The sequence below is a fragment of the Sphaerodactylus townsendi genome, linkage group LG05, assembly GCF_021028975.2.
Source record: "Sphaerodactylus townsendi isolate TG3544 linkage group LG05, MPM_Stown_v2.3, whole genome shotgun sequence".
Taxonomy (NCBI): domain Eukaryota; kingdom Metazoa; phylum Chordata; class Lepidosauria; order Squamata; family Sphaerodactylidae; genus Sphaerodactylus; species Sphaerodactylus townsendi.
Genome location: NC_059429.1, coordinates 122,027,571 through 122,046,034, shown reverse-complemented (window position 1 = coordinate 122,046,034; position 18,464 = coordinate 122,027,571). Strand labels below are relative to the sequence as shown.

At 80.5% G+C, this 18,464-nt stretch overlaps 1 protein-coding gene across 1 annotated transcript; it reads left to right on the top strand.

The window, feature by feature from the left end:
• Positions 1–5,232: 5,232 nt before the first annotated feature.
• On the top strand, positions 5,233–6,255 carry LOC125433498 (basic proline-rich protein-like; the record flags this gene model as incomplete). The annotated part of the gene is made up of 1 exon (XM_048498039.1): positions 5,233–6,255. A coding segment is annotated over one exon (1,023 nt), but the record flags the coding sequence as incomplete, so codon positions are not given.
• Between the last annotated feature and the right edge of the window lie 12,209 nt (positions 6,256–18,464).

The window sequence follows — 18,464 nt, the reverse complement described above, 5'->3', positions numbered from 1 at the left end:
TCTGCTGGAAAGCCAGTGTGGTGTAATGGTTAAGAGCAGGTGGACTCTAATTTGGAGAACTGGGTTTGATTCTCCACTCCTCATGAGTAGAGGACTCTTATCTGATGAACTAGATTTGTTTCCCCATTCCTACATATGAAGCCTGCCGGGTGACCTTGGCCTAGTCCCAGTTTTGCCAAAACTCTCAGCCTCACCTACCCCACAAGGTGTCTGTTGTGGGGAGGGTAAGGTGACCAGACATCCCGCTTTTGGCGGGACAGTCCCGCCTTAAACCAATTTGTCCCACGTCCCGCGGGGTTTTTTAACTGTCACGATTTTTGAAAGGCTGCCGCACTGCCTTCTGGGGGCTCCCCTTTTCCCGCCCTGTGACAGGGCGGGAAACAGGGGAGCACCCCAGAAGGCAGTGCGGCAGCCTCCCGCGCATGCGGCCGCAGGAGCGCACTGCCTGGTCACCTTAGGGGAGGGGGAGGGAAGGAGTTTGTAAACGGCTTTGAGACTCCTTACAGTTGAGAAGAACAGGGCATAAATCCAAACTCTTCTTCTTTGGCCAGACTCACAGCTTGAAGATAAACGCATACAACCAGTGGTGGAATTCAGCCTATTCGCACCAGTTTGGTAGAACTGGTAGCTAATTTTTTGTCTAGTTCAGAGAACTGGTTGTAATCCCACCACTGAGCCCTTTCGGAGCCAGTTGTTAAATTATTTGAATCCCGCCACTGCAATACAATTCTTTGTAACATAAATCCTTACAATAGTAACTGTCACTTAACTGCCATCTATATGAGTTGCAGTGGCATACTGGCAGGAAATTTATTTATTGTTTCGATTTATAAACCGCCCCATCCCCTGGTACCCCTGGGGTACCACTGAAATTGTGTGCCCTTCCCAAAACAGCAGGGGAGTATGGGAGAGCAGTGCCAAGTGGCAAGGGCCCGGGCGAGCGTGAGACGAAGCCAGAAGCCAGAAAATTTGAACCCCTTCTGGCTTGGCAGCTGATTTTGTAAAGTTGGCCTCACATAGAAGCAAGTGCCTCACAGATGGGAATAAAAGCACTCAGGTCCCTTCCGCACATGCAGAATAATGCACTTTCAATCTACTTTGCAGCTGGATTTTACTGTGTGGAATAGCAAAATCCACTTTTAAACAATTGTGAAAGTGAATTGAAAGTGCATTGTTCTGCATGTGCGGAAGGGACCTCAGAAGGTGCAAAGCTGACAAAGTGGAAGGGGAATAGCAGAAGAAGCACAATGTTGATGATGATGATGTGCCATCTAGTCACAACTGGCTTATGGCAACCCCACCCATGGGCTGTAGCTTTCAACAGTCAAGCAATGGTGATTTGACATGGCTTTCTTCCACATTGTAGCCCCTGTCTTCCTCAGTGCCTGCCATCTAAACATGTGTGATCCTGCTTTGCTTGCCAGCTCAGGCTAAGCTGAGCTATTCAGACTGCTACCTCCTACCACACTTCCGTAAAGGTTATGATCTTTTGTCTTTCCATAGTGTGCCTGGTAGCAATACATCTCATTGTATAGGAAGTCTGTTCGGAGTCCCACTGGAAGCTGTATAAACTTGCACTGGGATCCAGCATCTGAGGCTCCAGCTGGCTCTCTCGGTCCTACAACCAAATCATGGTAGGCTTAGTGGCACGATAAGAAAGAAAAATGATGGACCAAAAATGCAAAGAGGTTACAAATTCACTGGCCTTTGCAGAAAGAAAGACTGGGATGTGTTAGGTGTCTCTATCTAGTTAGGAAAACACCCATTTCATCACAGCCGGTGTCATCAATTCGGCCACGGCAAGCTAACCTCTGCACGGACTTAAATCATGTCCCTATCTCCTCCTGGCATTTATACCTTCACTTGAGGATGTGGGTTATCTTGCTGTTTAGAAAATCGCAACCTACAACTGCTGGACTGCATTATCTTCCTTCTGGGGAGGAGATTAATGGCTCGGATTTTTCAACCGACTTGAAAAACCTGACTGGCGTTAGTTCAAGTTTTGAGATTCCAGCTGCCTTAGCCGACGACTTCTACCCCAACACCCCCTGCTATACAGTAGGGGAGGAACAGCAGATGGTGGATGATTGATAACACAGTCCTGTCGAGGGTTTCTGTTGACATTGTGAAGGGGAATAGAAGCCGCTTGAGCTGTTTATAAAACTAGATATCAGGGAAACGTTTCCCCCCCTTCAACTGGAATTAGTTAGCCCCCCATTTGCTGTCTTTTAATGTTGGAGCTTGACTCCCCTGTAACTTCCCACTCAAATTCCATGCTCTTTCAAGAGAAACAAACATCTACGAAAGCACATAGTTAATTGTTATACTCGGAGTTGCTGTTTACATTGTGATGCACACAAGGCCAAGCACATACAGCCGACCTAGCAGCGGTCAAAACAAGCCTAGAGCGATTACCCAACACAAACAATATGGTTCCATGTTCCATTCTTCTCTGATTAATGAATCCCAATGTGACATCAATAAAAATAAGAACTGGGCCAAACCTCCCGAATATGTTTAAGGAACATGGGCTAGTCGTAGGGAGGAGGGTGTGGCCAACTTGGAAGAATAATTACAGTGATGTAGCCTTTCTATAAAAAAATACATTTAATGCAGATTTAATGGTATGCCTGACCACCTCCAGCCTTTAGACAAAAACAGATCCATCATGGATAGCAGGAAGACCTTTGGGAATCTGTCTTCATGACAGTTTTGCAGAAGCTCTGCTCAGTCATTACAGTGTTGATGCTCCTACCTCACCCTACTAAAAGAGCACGTTACCCACAAAGGCCCTGTTATATGTGTGAGGTCAGAACCCATGTTCGGCCTGCGCAGCTGTCTTGAGAAAAGATAGGTTAGAAACAAACTCCAAAAAAAAAAGCATCAGACATCAAATATCAGAAACAAACAGAAAGTTTTACTGAACAGAGTATAGATCTCTGACAGAAGGTGACCCCTCTGGGTGCTCTCGAAAGAGAGACAGACCCACCATACGAAAGACCTTAGTCTTTATAGATACAAAGAATACATACGTCACACAATCATACCTGTAAACGTATCCCATAAGATCCACACCTCTTTCACGTGCTATAAGCATGAACCTTAAAATCCCATTGGATGATTCTGTCTCCTTGTCACACCTTGTCAAACCTGGTTAGTTTGTGTTCTGAAACCTGGCTAAGACGGTAGTGGGGATTCGACCAGGGAGGTCGTCCCTCAAACCTGGTTAGTTTGTATTCTGAAACCTGGCTAAGACGGTAGTGGGGATTTGACCGAGGAGGTCGTCCCTCAAACCTGGTTAGTTTGTATTCTGAAACCTGGCTAGGACGGTAGTGGGGATTCGACCGGAGGAGGTCATCCCTCAAACCTGGTTAGTTTGTATTCTGAAACCTGGCTAGGACGGTAGTGGGGATGCGACCTAAGACAGCCTCTATTCTATGTGTCACAAATGCTGCATGTTCTTAGCTCGTATCCCTCTACCCATATGCAAACAGCTGCAATAAAACTAACTTCGGCCTTGTCTGGTTTCCAAGAATAACCAGTTTTTCTACTTTTCTAAGTTTGCTCCCAGAGAGAGATACCTCTCCAGGTATGCAGGTTTTTACATACATTCTTTAAGATCATAAAATTTCCCTTTTCCCAGTTTGAAATGATTTTACTTTAACAGATTAAAACATGATTTTAACAATTATACCATTCGATTCTAATACAATAGAATTATAGTAAAATACAAGTACATATGAATCTCTCATTATAATTTCTGTGTCCATTTAACAATATATAGAAACACTTTTCTATTTAACTAATCACATTCATTTCTATTCTAACCTCTGATCTCTTTATTTCCCTTAGGCATCCCATATAGCTAGCTTTAACAAAGTTATAAAGTATATGTCTTCTGTCACGTATCAACCTTTAGTGACAAGATCTTAAAGATATTTATCTTTGCTTGCCTGCATAATCACTGACAAGCTTCTAACATGCAGTTTGACCATCTGCTAACATTAGGCTGACCAGATGTCCCGCTTTTGGTGGGACAGTCCCGCCTTCAAACAATTTGTCCCGTGTCCCGCAGGTTATTTCAATTGTCCCGATTTTTGGAAGGCTGCCGCACTGCCTTCTAGGGTGCAAGGCAGTGCGGCAGCCTCCTGCGCATGGCCGCCCGCCTACCTGCCCGTCCCGGTTCACAAAGGTGACCATCTGTCACCTTAGCTAACATGCAGTCCTGCTGGTTATACAGAAACCCCATTTTGATTCTCAGAAATCTTTGGTTCATACAAACTTAATATTCCTTGATCAAATACAATTTGTAGACATTCTGGTCCATTCCCACATATGAATGGTGGCATACACATATTTTCAAGCTTCAGTATGTGTAAATGTGTGCCCACAATGAAACTGGGCCTCTGGCAAGAAACTCAGAAATAATTGACCAGGAGGAAACAGCATTATTTTCTGAATGTGAATAAGGTATGCATTACAGTGCCTGATTGATCGCCTTTGGACTAGAATGCATTTATGGGATATAATATACTCTGTGAGAGAGTTTATGCCAGAGCCAGTGTGGTGTAATGGTTAAGAGCAGGTGGACTCTGATCTGGTGAATTGGATTTGTTTCCCCACGCCTACATGTGAAGCCTGCTGGGTGACTTTGGGCTAGTTACAGTCCTCTCAGAACTCTCTTGGCCCCACCTACCTCACAAGGTGTGGGGAGAGGAAGGGAAGGAGTTTGTAAGCTGCTTTGAGTTTCCTTACAGGATTGAGAGGTGGGTTATAAATCCAAACTACTACTCCACTTCTTCTTCCCCCAATGATTTCAATGGACTTTGAACAGTGTAACTCTTGATAAGTAAATTAAAGCGATATTGTCTTTTGGATACACAGAAACATTGGAGCTGCATTTTTACTCTATTGTTGAAACAATCTAGTTCAGCGGTAGGGAACCTGCGGCCCCCCCCCACCCCCCCCCCCCCCCCCACTCCCCCCCCCCCACCCCCCCCCCCCCCCACCCCCCCCCCCCCCCCCCCCCCCCCCCACCCACCCCCCCACCCCCCCACCCTCCCCCCCCCCCTTCCACCCCTCCCCCCACCCCTCCAACCCTACCCCCCCCCTTCCCAACCCCCCCCCCCCCCCCCCCCCCCCCCCCCACCCCCTCCACCCCCCTCCCCCCCCCCCCCCCACACCCCCCCCGACCCCCCTTGCCCCCCCCCCCCCGGCGCCCCCCCCCCCCCACCCCCCCCCCCCCCCACCCCCCCCCCCCCCCACCCCCCCCCCCCCCCACCCCCCCCCCCCCCCACCCCCCCCCCCCCCCACCCCCCCCCCCCCCCACCCCCCCCCCCCCCCACCCCCCCCCCCCCCCACCCCCCCCCCCCCCCACCCCCCCCCCCCCCCACCCCCCCCCCCCCCCACCCCCCCCCCCCCCCACCCCCCCCCCCCCCCACCCCCCCCCCCCCCCACCCCCCCCCCCCCCCACCCCCCCCCCCCCCCACCCCCCCCCCCCCCCACCCCCCCCCCCCCCCACCCCCCCCCCCCCCCACCCCCCCCCCCCCCCACCCCCCCCCCCCCCCACCCCCCCCCCCCCCCACCCCCCCCCCCCCCCACCCCCCCCCCCCCCCACCCCCCCCCCCCCCCACCCCCCCCCCCCCCCACCCCCCCCCCCCCCCACCCCCCCCCCCCCCCACCCCCCCCCCCCCCCACCCCCCCCCCCCCCCACCCCCCCCCCCCCCCACCCCCCCCCCCCCCCACCCCCCCCCCCCCCCACCCCCCCCCCCCCCCACCCCCCCCCCCCCCCACCCCCCCCCCCCCCCACCCCCCCCCCCCCCCACCCCCCCCCCCCCCCACCCCCCCCCCCCCCCACCCCCCCCCCCCCCCACCCCCCCCCCCCCCCACCCCCCCCCCCCCCCACCCCCCCCCCCCCCCACCCCCCCCCCCCCCCACCCCCCCCCCCCCCCACCCCCCCCCCCCCCCACCCCCCCCCCCCCCCACCCCCCCCCCCCCCCACCCCCCCCCCCCCCCACCCCCCCCCCCCCCCACCCCCCCCCCCCCCCACCCCCCCCCCCCCCCACCCCCCCCCCCCCCCACCCCCCCCCCCCCCCACCCCCCCCCCCCCCCACCCCCCCCCCCCCCCACCCCCCCCCCCCCCCACCCCCCCCCCCCCCCACCCCCCCCCCCCCCCACCCCCCCCCCCCCCCACCCCCCCCCCCCCCCACCCCCCCCCCCCCCCACCCCCCCCCCCCCCCACCCCCCCCCCCCCCCACCCCCCCCCCCCCCCACCCCCCCCCCCCCCCACCCCCCCCCCCCCCCACCCCCCCCCCCCCCCACCCCCCCCCCCCCCCACCCCCCCCCCCCCCCACCCCCCCCCCCCCCCACCCCCCCCCCCCCCCACCCCCCCCCCCCCCCACCCCCCCCCCCCCCCACCCCCCCCCCCCCCCACCCCCCCCCCCCCCCACCCCCCCCCCCCCCCACCCCCCCCCCCCCCCACCCCCCCCCCCCCCCACCCCCCCCCCCCCCCACCCCCCCCCCCCCCCACCCCCCCCCCCCCCCACCCCCCCCCCCCCCCACCCCCCCCCCCCCCCACCCCCCCCCCCCCCCACCCCCCCCCCCCCCCACCCCCCCCCCCCCCCACCCCCCCCCCCCCCCACCCCCCCCCCCCCCCACCCCCCCCCCCCCCCACCCCCCCCCCCCCCCACCCCCCCCCCCCCCCACCCCCCCCCCCCCCCACCCCCCCCCCCCCCCACCCCCCCCCCCCCCCACCCCCCCCCCCCCCCACCCCCCCCCCCCCCCACCCCCCCCCCCCCCCACCCCCCCCCCCCCCCACCCCCCCCCCCCCCCACCCCCCCCCCCCCCCACCCCCCCCCCCCCCCACCCCCCCCCCCCCCCACCCCCCCCCCCCCCCACCCCCCCCCCCCCCCACCCCCCCCCCCCCCCACCCCCCCCCCCCCCCACCCCCCCCCCCCCCCACCCCCCCCCCCCCCCACCCCCCCCCCCCCCCACCCCCCCCCCCCCCCACCCCCCCCCCCCCCCACCCCCCCCCCCCCCCACCCCCCCCCCCCCCCACCCCCCCCCCCCCCCACCCCCCCCCCCCCCCACCCCCCCCCCCCCCCACCCCCCCCCCCCCCCACCCCCCCCCCCCCCCACCCCCCCCCCCCCCCACCCCCCCCCCCCCCCACCCCCCCCCCCCCCCACCCCCCCCCCCCCCCACCCCCCCCCCCCCCCACCCCCCCCCCCCCCCACCCCCCCCCCCCCCCACCCCCCCCCCCCCCCACCCCCCCCCCCCCCCACCCCCCCCCCCCCCCACCCCCCCCCCCCCCCACCCCCCCCCCCCCCCACCCCCCCCCCCCCCCACCCCCCCCCCCCCCCACCCCCCCCCCCCCCCACCCCCCCCCCCCCCCACCCCCCCCCCCCCCCACCCCCCCCCCCCCCCACCCCCCCCCCCCCCCACCCCCCCCCCCCCCCACCCCCCCCCCCCCCCACCCCCCCCCCCCCCCACCCCCCCCCCCCCCCACCCCCCCCCCCCCCCACCCCCCCCCCCCCCCACCCCCCCCCCCCCCCACCCCCCCCCCCCCCCACCCCCCCCCCCCCCCACCCCCCCCCCCCCCCACCCCCCCCCCCCCCCACCCCCCCCCCCCCCCACCCCCCCCCCCCCCCACCCCCCCCCCCCCCCACCCCCCCCCCCCCCCACCCCCCCCCCCCCCCACCCCCCCCCCCCCCCACCCCCCCCCCCCCCCACCCCCCCCCCCCCCCACCCCCCCCCCCCCCCACCCCCCCCCCCCCCCACCCCCCCCCCCCCCCACCCCCCCCCCCCCCCACCCCCCCCCCCCCCCACCCCCCCCCCCCCCCACCCCCCCCCCCCCCCACCCCCCCCCCCCCCCACCCCCCCCCCCCCCCACCCCCCCCCCCCCCCACCCCCCCCCCCCCCCACCCCCCCCCCCCCCCACCCCCCCCCCCCCCCACCCCCCCCCCCCCCCACCCCCCCCCCCCCCCACCCCCCCCCCCCCCCACCCCCCCCCCCCCCCACCCCCCCCCCCCCCCACCCCCCCCCCCCCCCACCCCCCCCCCCCCCCACCCCCCCCCCCCCCCACCCCCCCCCCCCCCCACCCCCCCCCCCCCCCACCCCCCCCCCCCCCCACCCCCCCCCCCCCCCACCCCCCCCCCCCCCCACCCCCCCCCCCCCCCACCCCCCCCCCCCCCCACCCCCCCCCCCCCCCACCCCCCCCCCCCCCCACCCCCCCCCCCCCCCACCCCCCCCCCCCCCCACCCCCCCCCCCCCCCACCCCCCCCCCCCCCCACCCCCCCCCCCCCCCACCCCCCCCCCCCCCCACCCCCCCCCCCCCCCACCCCCCCCCCCCCCCACCCCCCCCCCCCCCCACCCCCCCCCCCCCCCACCCCCCCCCCCCCCCACCCCCCCCCCCCCCCACCCCCCCCCCCCCCCACCCCCCCCCCCCCCCACCCCCCCCCCCCCCCACCCCCCCCCCCCCCCACCCCCCCCCCCCCCCACCCCCCCCCCCCCCCACCCCCCCCCCCCCCCACCCCCCCCCCCCCCCACCCCCCCCCCCCCCCACCCCCCCCCCCCCCCACCCCCCCCCCCCCCCACCCCCCCCCCCCCCCACCCCCCCCCCCCCCCACCCCCCCCCCCCCCCACCCCCCCCCCCCCCCACCCCCCCCCCCCCCCACCCCCCCCCCCCCCCACCCCCCCCCCCCCCCACCCCCCCCCCCCCCCACCCCCCCCCCCCCCCACCCCCCCCCCCCCCCACCCCCCCCCCCCCCCACCCCCCCCCCCCCCCACCCCCCCCCCCCCCCACCCCCCCCCCCCCCCACCCCCCCCCCCCCCCACCCCCCCCCCCCCCCACCCCCCCCCCCCCCCACCCCCCCCCCCCCCCACCCCCCCCCCCCCCCACCCCCCCCCCCCCCCACCCCCCCCCCCCCCCACCCCCCCCCCCCCCCACCCCCCCCCCCCCCCACCCCCCCCCCCCCCCACCCCCCCCCCCCCCCACCCCCCCCCCCCCCCACCCCCCCCCCCCCCCACCCCCCCCCCCCCCCACCCCCCCCCCCCCCCACCCCCCCCCCCCCCCACCCCCCCCCCCCCCCACCCCCCCCCCCCCCCACCCCCCCCCCCCCCCACCCCCCCCCCCCCCCACCCCCCCCCCCCCCCACCCCCCCCCCCCCCCACCCCCCCCCCCCCCCACCCCCCCCCCCCCCCACCCCCCCCCCCCCCCACCCCCCCCCCCCCCCACCCCCCCCCCCCCCCACCCCCCCCCCCCCCCACCCCCCCCCCCCCCCACCCCCCCCCCCCCCCACCCCCCCCCCCCCCCACCCCCCCCCCCCCCCACCCCCCCCCCCCCCCACCCCCCCCCCCCCCCACCCCCCCCCCCCCCCACCCCCCCCCCCCCCCACCCCCCCCCCCCCCCACCCCCCCCCCCCCCCACCCCCCCCCCCCCCCACCCCCCCCCCCCCCCACCCCCCCCCCCCCCCACCCCCCCCCCCCCCCACCCCCCCCCCCCCCCACCCCCCCCCCCCCCCACCCCCCCCCCCCCCCACCCCCCCCCCCCCCCACCCCCCCCCCCCCCCACCCCCCCCCCCCCCCACCCCCCCCCCCCCCCACCCCCCCCCCCCCCCACCCCCCCCCCCCCCCACCCCCCCCCCCCCCCACCCCCCCCCCCCCCCACCCCCCCCCCCCCCCACCCCCCCCCCCCCCCACCCCCCCCCCCCCCCACCCCCCCCCCCCCCCACCCCCCCCCCCCCCCACCCCCCCCCCCCCCCACCCCCCCCCCCCCCCACCCCCCCCCCCCCCCACCCCCCCCCCCCCCCACCCCCCCCCCCCCCCACCCCCCCCCCCCCCCACCCCCCCCCCCCCCCACCCCCCCCCCCCCCCACCCCCCCCCCCCCCCACCCCCCCCCCCCCCCACCCCCCCCCCCCCCCACCCCCCCCCCCCCCCACCCCCCCCCCCCCCCACCCCCCCCCCCCCCCACCCCCCCCCCCCCCCACCCCCCCCCCCCCCCACCCCCCCCCCCCCCCACCCCCCCCCCCCCCCACCCCCCCCCCCCCCCACCCCCCCCCCCCCCCACCCCCCCCCCCCCCCACCCCCCCCCCCCCCCACCCCCCCCCCCCCCCACCCCCCCCCCCCCCCACCCCCCCCCCCCCCCACCCCCCCCCCCCCCCACCCCCCCCCCCCCCCACCCCCCCCCCCCCCCACCCCCCCCCCCCCCCACCCCCCCCCCCCCCCACCCCCCCCCCCCCCCACCCCCCCCCCCCCCCACCCCCCCCCCCCCCCACCCCCCCCCCCCCCCACCCCCCCCCCCCCCCACCCCCCCCCCCCCCCACCCCCCCCCCCCCCCACCCCCCCCCCCCCCCACCCCCCCCCCCCCCCACCCCCCCCCCCCCCCACCCCCCCCCCCCCCCACCCCCCCCCCCCCCCACCCCCCCCCCCCCCCACCCCCCCCCCCCCCCACCCCCCCCCCCCCCCACCCCCCCCCCCCCCCACCCCCCCCCCCCCCCACCCCCCCCCCCCCCCACCCCCCCCCCCCCCCACCCCCCCCCCCCCCCACCCCCCCCCCCCCCCACCCCCCCCCCCCCCCACCCCCCCCCCCCCCCACCCCCCCCCCCCCCCACCCCCCCCCCCCCCCACCCCCCCCCCCCCCCACCCCCCCCCCCCCCCACCCCCCCCCCCCCCCACCCCCCCCCCCCCCCACCCCCCCCCCCCCCCACCCCCCCCCCCCCCCACCCCCCCCCCCCCCCACCCCCCCCCCCCCCCACCCCCCCCCCCCCCCACCCCCCCCCCCCCCCACCCCCCCCCCCCCCCACCCCCCCCCCCCCCCACCCCCCCCCCCCCCCACCCCCCCCCCCCCCCACCCCCCCCCCCCCCCACCCCCCCCCCCCCCCACCCCCCCCCCCCCCCACCCCCCCCCCCCCCCACCCCCCCCCCCCCCCACCCCCCCCCCCCCCCACCCCCCCCCCCCCCCACCCCCCCCCCCCCCCACCCCCCCCCCCCCCCACCCCCCCCCCCCCCCACCCCCCCCCCCCCCCACCCCCCCCCCCCCCCACCCCCCCCCCCCCCCACCCCCCCCCCCCCCCACCCCCCCCCCCCCCCACCCCCCCCCCCCCCCACCCCCCCCCCCCCCCACCCCCCCCCCCCCCCACCCCCCCCCCCCCCCACCCCCCCCCCCCCCCACCCCCCCCCCCCCCCACCCCCCCCCCCCCCCACCCCCCCCCCCCCCCACCCCCCCCCCCCCCCACCCCCCCCCCCCCCCACCCCCCCCCCCCCCCACCCCCCCCCCCCCCCACCCCCCCCCCCCCCCACCCCCCCCCCCCCCCACCCCCCCCCCCCCCCACCCCCCCCCCCCCCCACCCCCCCCCCCCCCCACCCCCCCCCCCCCCCACCCCCCCCCCCCCCCACCCCCCCCCCCCCCCACCCCCCCCCCCCCCCACCCCCCCCCCCCCCCACCCCCCCCCCCCCCCACCCCCCCCCCCCCCCACCCCCCCCCCCCCCCACCCCCCCCCCCCCCCACCCCCCCCCCCCCCCACCCCCCCCCCCCCCCACCCCCCCCCCCCCCCACCCCCCCCCCCCCCCACCCCCCCCCCCCCCCACCCCCCCCCCCCCCCACCCCCCCCCCCCCCCACCCCCCCCCCCCCCCACCCCCCCCCCCCCCCACCCCCCCCCCCCCCCACCCCCCCCCCCCCCCACCCCCCCCCCCCCCCACCCCCCCCCCCCCCCACCCCCCCCCCCCCCCACCCCCCCCCCCCCCCACCCCCCCCCCCCCCCACCCCCCCCCCCCCCCACCCCCCCCCCCCCCCACCCCCCCCCCCCCCCACCCCCCCCCCCCCCCACCCCCCCCCCCCCCCACCCCCCCCCCCCCCCACCCCCCCCCCCCCCCACCCCCCCCCCCCCCCACCCCCCCCCCCCCCCACCCCCCCCCCCCCCCACCCCCCCCCCCCCCCACCCCCCCCCCCCCCCACCCCCCCCCCCCCCCACCCCCCCCCCCCCCCACCCCCCCCCCCCCCCACCCCCCCCCCCCCCCACCCCCCCCCCCCCCCACCCCCCCCCCCCCCCACCCCCCCCCCCCCCCACCCCCCCCCCCCCCCACCCCCCCCCCCCCCCACCCCCCCCCCCCCCCACCCCCCCCCCCCCCCACCCCCCCCCCCCCCCACCCCCCCCCCCCCCCACCCCCCCCCCCCCCCACCCCCCCCCCCCCCCACCCCCCCCCCCCCCCACCCCCCCCCCCCCCCACCCCCCCCCCCCCCCACCCCCCCCCCCCCCCACCCCCCCCCCCCCCCACCCCCCCCCCCCCCCACCCCCCCCCCCCCCCACCCCCCCCCCCCCCCACCCCCCCCCCCCCCCACCCCCCCCCCCCCCCACCCCCCCCCCCCCCCACCCCCCCCCCCCCCCACCCCCCCCCCCCCCCACCCCCCCCCCCCCCCACCCCCCCCCCCCCCCACCCCCCCCCCCCCCCACCCCCCCCCCCCCCCACCCCCCCCCCCCCCCACCCCCCCCCCCCCCCACCCCCCCCCCCCCCCACCCCCCCCCCCCCCCACCCCCCCCCCCCCCCACCCCCCCCCCCCCCCACCCCCCCCCCCCCCCACCCCCCCCCCCCCCCACCCCCCCCCCCCCCCACCCCCCCCCCCCCCCACCCCCCCCCCCCCCCACCCCCCCCCCCCCCCACCCCCCCCCCCCCCCACCCCCCCCCCCCCCCACCCCCCCCCCCCCCCACCCCCCCCCCCCCCCACCCCCCCCCCCCCCCACCCCCCCCCCCCCCCACCCCCCCCCCCCCCCACCCCCCCCCCCCCCCACCCCCCCCCCCCCCCACCCCCCCCCCCCCCCACCCCCCCCCCCCCCCACCCCCCCCCCCCCCCACCCCCCCCCCCCCCCACCCCCCCCCCCCCCCACCCCCCCCCCCCCCCACCCCCCCCCCCCCCCACCCCCCCCCCCCCCCACCCCCCCCCCCCCCCACCCCCCCCCCCCCCCACCCCCCCCCCCCCCCACCCCCCCCCCCCCCCACCCCCCCCCCCCCCCACCCCCCCCCCCCCCCACCCCCCCCCCCCCCCACCCCCCCCCCCCCCCACCCCCCCCCCCCCCCACCCCCCCCCCCCCCCACCCCCCCCCCCCCCCACCCCCCCCCCCCCCCACCCCCCCCCCCCCCCACCCCCCCCCCCCCCCACCCCCCCCCCCCCCCACCCCCCCCCCCCCCCACCCCCCCCCCCCCCCACCCCCCCCCCCCCCCACCCCCCCCCCCCCCCACCCCCCCCCCCCCCCACCCCCCCCCCCCCCCACCCCCCCCCCCCCCCACCCCCCCCCCCCCCCACCCCCCCCCCCCCCCACCCCCCCCCCCCCCCACCCCCCCCCCCCCCCACCCCCCCCCCCCCCCACCCCCCCCCCCCCCCACCCCCCCCCCCCCCCACCCCCCCCCCCCCCCACCCCCCCCCCCCCCCACCCCCCCCCCCCCCCACCCCCCCCCCCCCCCACCCCCCCCCCCCCCCACCCCCCCCCCCCCCCACCCCCCCCCCCCCCCACCCCCCCCCCCCCCCACCCCCCCCCCCCCCCACCCCCCCCCCCCCCCACCCCCCCCCCCCCCCACCCCCCCCCCCCCCCACCCCCCCCCCCCCCCACCCCCCCCCCCCCCCACCCCCCCCCCCCCCCACCCCCCCCCCCCCCCACCCCCCCCCCCCCCCACCCCCCCCCCCCCCCACCCCCCCCCCCCCCCACCCCCCCCCCCCCCCACCCCCCCCCCCCCCCACCCCCCCCCCCCCCCACCCCCCCCCCCCCCCACCCCCCCCCCCCCCCACCCCCCCCCCCCCCCACCCCCCCCCCCCCCCACCCCCCCCCCCCCCCACCCCCCCCCCCCCCCACCCCCCCCCCCCCCCACCCCCCCCCCCCCCCACCCCCCCCCCCCCCCACCCCCCCCCCCCCCCACCCCCCCCCCCCCCCACCCCCCCCCCCCCCCACCCCCCCCCCCCCCCACCCCCCCCCCCCCCCACCCCCCCCCCCCCCCACCCCCCCCCCCCCCCACCCCCCCCCCCCCCCACCCCCCCCCCCCCCCACCCCCCCCCCCCCCCACCCCCCCCCCCCCCCACCCCCCCCCCCCCCCACCCCCCCCCCCCCCCACCCCCCCCCCCCCCCACCCCCCCCCCCCCCCACCCCCCCCCCCCCCCACCCCCCCCCCCCCCCACCCCCCCCCCCCCCCACCCCCCCCCCCCCCCACCCCCCCCCCCCCCCACCCCCCCCCCCCCCCACCCCCCCCCCCCCCCACCCCCCCCCCCCCCCACCCCCCCCCCCCCCCACCCCCCCCCCCCCCCACCCCCCCCCCCCCCCACCCCCCCCCCCCCCCACCCCCCCCCCCCCCCACCCCCCCCCCCCCCCACCCCCCCCCCCCCCCACCCCCCCCCCCCCCCACCCCCCCCCCCCCCCACCCCCCCCCCCCCCCACCCCCCCCCCCCCCCACCCCCCCCCCCCCCCACCCCCCCCCCCCCCCACCCCCCCCCCCCCCCACCCCCCCCCCCCCCCACCCCCCCCCCCCCCCACCCCCCCCCCCCCCCACCCCCCCCCCCCCCCACCCCCCCCCCCCCCCACCCCCCCCCCCCCCCACCCCCCCCCCCCCCCACCCCCCCCCCCCCCCACCCCCCCCCCCCCCCACCCCCCCCCCCCCCCACCCCCCCCCCCCCCCACCCCCCCCCCCCCCCACCCCCCCCCCCCCCCACCCCCCCCCCCCCCCACCCCCCCCCCCCCCCACCCCCCCCCCCCCCCACCCCCCCCCCCCCCCACCCCCCCCCCCCCCCACCCCCCCCCCCCCCCACCCCCCCCCCCCCCCACCCCCCCCCCCCCCCACCCCCCCCCCCCCCCACCCCCCCCCCCCCCCACCCCCCCCCCCCCCCACCCCCCCCCCCCCCCACCCCCCCCCCCCCCCACCCCCCCCCCCCCCCACCCCCCCCCCCCCCCACCCCCCCCCCCCCCCACCCCCCCCCCCCCCCACCCCCCCCCCCCCCCACCCCCCCCCCCCCCCACCCCCCCCCCCCCCCACCCCCCCCCCCCCCCACCCCCCCCCCCCCCCACCCCCCCCCCCCCCCACCCCCCCCCCCCCCCACCCCCCCCCCCCCCCACCCCCCCCCCCCCCCACCCCCCCCCCCCCCCACCCCCCCCCCCCCCCACCCCCCCCCCCCCCCACCCCCCCCCCCCCCCACCCCCCCCCCCCCCCACCCCCCCCCCCCCCCACCCCCCCCCCCCCCCACCCCCCCCCCCCCCCACCCCCCCCCCCCCCCACCCCCCCCCCCCCCCACCCCCCCCCCCCCCCACCCCCCCCCCCCCCCACCCCCCCCCCCCCCCACCCCCCCCCCCCCCCACCCCCCCCCCCCCCCACCCCCCCCCCCCCCCACCCCCCCCCCCCCCCACCCCCCCCCCCCCCCACCCCCCCCCCCCCCCACCCCCCCCCCCCCCCACCCCCCCCCCCCCCCACCCCCCCCCCCCCCCACCCCCCCCCCCCCCCACCCCCCCCCCCCCCCACCCCCCCCCCCCCCCACCCCCCCCCCCCCCCACCCCCCCCCCCCCCCACCCCCCCCCCCCCCCACCCCCCCCCCCCCCCACCCCCCCCCCCCCCCACCCCCCCCCCCCCCCACCCCCCCCCCCCCCCACCCCCCCCCCCCCCCACCCCCCCCCCCCCCCACCCCCCCCCCCCCCCACCCCCCCCCCCCCCCACCCCCCCCCCCCCCCACCCCCCCCCCCCCCCACCCCCCCCCCCCCCCACCCCCCCCCCCCCCCACCCCCCCCCCCCCCCACCCCCCCCCCCCCCCACCCCCCCCCCCCCCCACCCCCCCCCCCCCCCACCCCCCCCCCCCCCCACCCCCCCCCCCCCCCACCCCCCCCCCCCCCCACCCCCCCCCCCCCCCACCCCCCCCCCCCCCCACCCCCCCCCCCCCCCACCCCCCCCCCCCCCCACCCCCCCCCCCCCCCACCCCCCCCCCCCCCCACCCCCCCCCCCCCCCACCCCCCCCCCCCCCCACCCCCCCCCCCCCCCACCCCCCCCCCCCCCCACCCCCCCCCCCCCCCACCCCCCCCCCCCCCCACCCCCCCCCCCCCCCACCCCCCCCCCCCCCCACCCCCCCCCCCCCCCACCCCCCCCCCCCCCCACCCCCCCCCCCCCCCACCCCCCCCCCCCCCCACCCCCCCCCCCCCCCACCCCCCCCCCCCCCCACCCCCCCCCCCCCCCACCCCCCCCCCCCCCCACCCCCCCCCCCCCCCACCCCCCCCCCCCCCCACCCCCCCCCCCCCCCACCCCCCCCCCCCCCCACCCCCCCCCCCCCCCACCCCCCCCCCCCCCCACCCCCCCCCCCCCCCACCCCCCCCCCCCCCCACCCCCCCCCCCCCCCACCCCCCCCCCCCCCCACCCCCCCCCCCCCCCACCCCCCCCCCCCCCCACCCCCCCCCCCCCCCACCCCCCCCCCCCCCCACCCCCCCCCCCCCCCACCCCCCCCCCCCCCCACCCCCCCCCCCCCCCACCCCCCCCCCCCCCCACCCCCCCCCCCCCCCACCCCCCCCCCCCCCCACCCCCCCCCCCCCCCACCCCCCCCCCCCCCCACCCCCCCCCCCCCCCACCCCCCCCCCCCCCCACCCCCCCCCCCCCCCACCCCCCCCCCCCCCCACCCCCCCCCCCCCCCACCCCCCCCCCCCCCCACCCCCCCCCCCCCCCACCCCCCCCCCCCCCCACCCCCCCCCCCCCCCACCCCCCCCCCCCCCCACCCCCCCCCCCCCCCACCCCCCCCCCCCCCCACCCCCCCCCCCCCCCACCCCCCCCCCCCCCCACCCCCCCCCCCCCCCACCCCCCCCCCCCCCCACCCCCCCCCCCCCCCACCCCCCCCCCCCCCCACCCCCCCCCCCCCCCACCCCCCCCCCCCCCCACCCCCCCCCCCCCCCACCCCCCCCCCCCCCCACCCCCCCCCCCCCCCACCCCCCCCCCCCCCCACCCCCCCCCCCCCCCACCCCCCCCCCCCCCCACCCCCCCCCCCCCCCACCCCCCCCCCCCCCCACCCCCCCCCCCCCCCACCCCCCCCCCCCCCCACCCCCCCCCCCCCCCACCCCCCCCCCCCCCCACCCCCCCCCCCCCCCACCCCCCCCCCCCCCCACCCCCCCCCCCCCCCACCCCCCCCCCCCCCCACCCCCCCCCCCCCCCACCCCCCCCCCCCCCCACCCCCCCCCCCCCCCACCCCCCCCCCCCCCCACCCCCCCCCCCCCCCACCCCCCCCCCCCCCCACCCCCCCCCCCCCCCACCCCCCCCCCCCCCCACCCCCCCCCCCCCCCACCCCCCCCCCCCCCCACCCCCCCCCCCCCCCACCCCCCCCCCCCCCCACCCCCCCCCCCCCCCACCCCCCCCCCCCCCCACCCCCCCCCCCCCCCACCCCCCCCCCCCCCCACCCCCCCCCCCCCCCACCCCCCCCCCCCCCCACCCCCCCCCCCCCCCACCCCCCCCCCCCCCCACCCCCCCCCCCCCCCACCCCCCCCCCCCCCCACCCCCCCCCCCCCCCACCCCCCCCCCCCCCCACCCCCCCCCCCCCCCACCCCCCCCCCCCCCCACCCCCCCCCCCCCCCACCCCCCCCCCCCCCCACCCCCCCCCCCCCCCACCCCCCCCCCCCCCCACCCCCCCCCCCCCCCACCCCCCCCCCCCCCCACCCCCCCCCCCCCCCACCCCCCCCCCCCCCCACCCCCCCCCCCCCCCACCCCCCCCCCCCCCCACCCCCCCCCCCCCCCACCCCCCCCCCCCCCCACCCCCCCCCCCCCCCACCCCCCCCCCCCCCCACCCCCCCCCCCCCCCACCCCCCCCCCCCCCCACCCCCCCCCCCCCCCACCCCCCCCCCCCCCCACCCCCCCCCCCCCCCACCCCCCCCCCCCCCCACCCCCCCCCCCCCCCACCCCCCCCCCCCCCCACCCCCCCCCCCCCCCACCCCCCCCCCCCCCCACCCCCCCCCCCCCCCACCCCCCCCCCCCCCCACCCCCCCCCCCCCCCACCCCCCCCCCCCCCCACCCCCCCCCCCCCCCACCCCCCCCCCCCCCCACCCCCCCCCCCCCCCACCCCCCCCCCCCCCCACCCCCCCCCCCCCCCACCCCCCCCCCCCCCCACCCCCCCCCCCCCCCACCCCCCCCCCCCCCCACCCCCCCCCCCCCCCACCCCCCCCCCCCCCCACCCCCCCCCCCCCCCACCCCCCCCCCCCCCCACCCCCCCCCCCCCCCACCCCCCCCCCCCCCCACCCCCCCCCCCCCCCACCCCCCCCCCCCCCCACCCCCCCCCCCCCCCACCCCCCCCCCCCCCCACCCCCCCCCCCCCCCACCCCCCCCCCCCCCCACCCCCCCCCCCCCCCACCCCCCCCCCCCCCCACCCCCCCCCCCCCCCACCCCCCCCCCCCCCCACCCCCCCCCCCCCCCACCCCCCCCCCCCCCCACCCCCCCCCCCCCCCACCCCCCCCCCCCCCCACCCCCCCCCCCCCCCA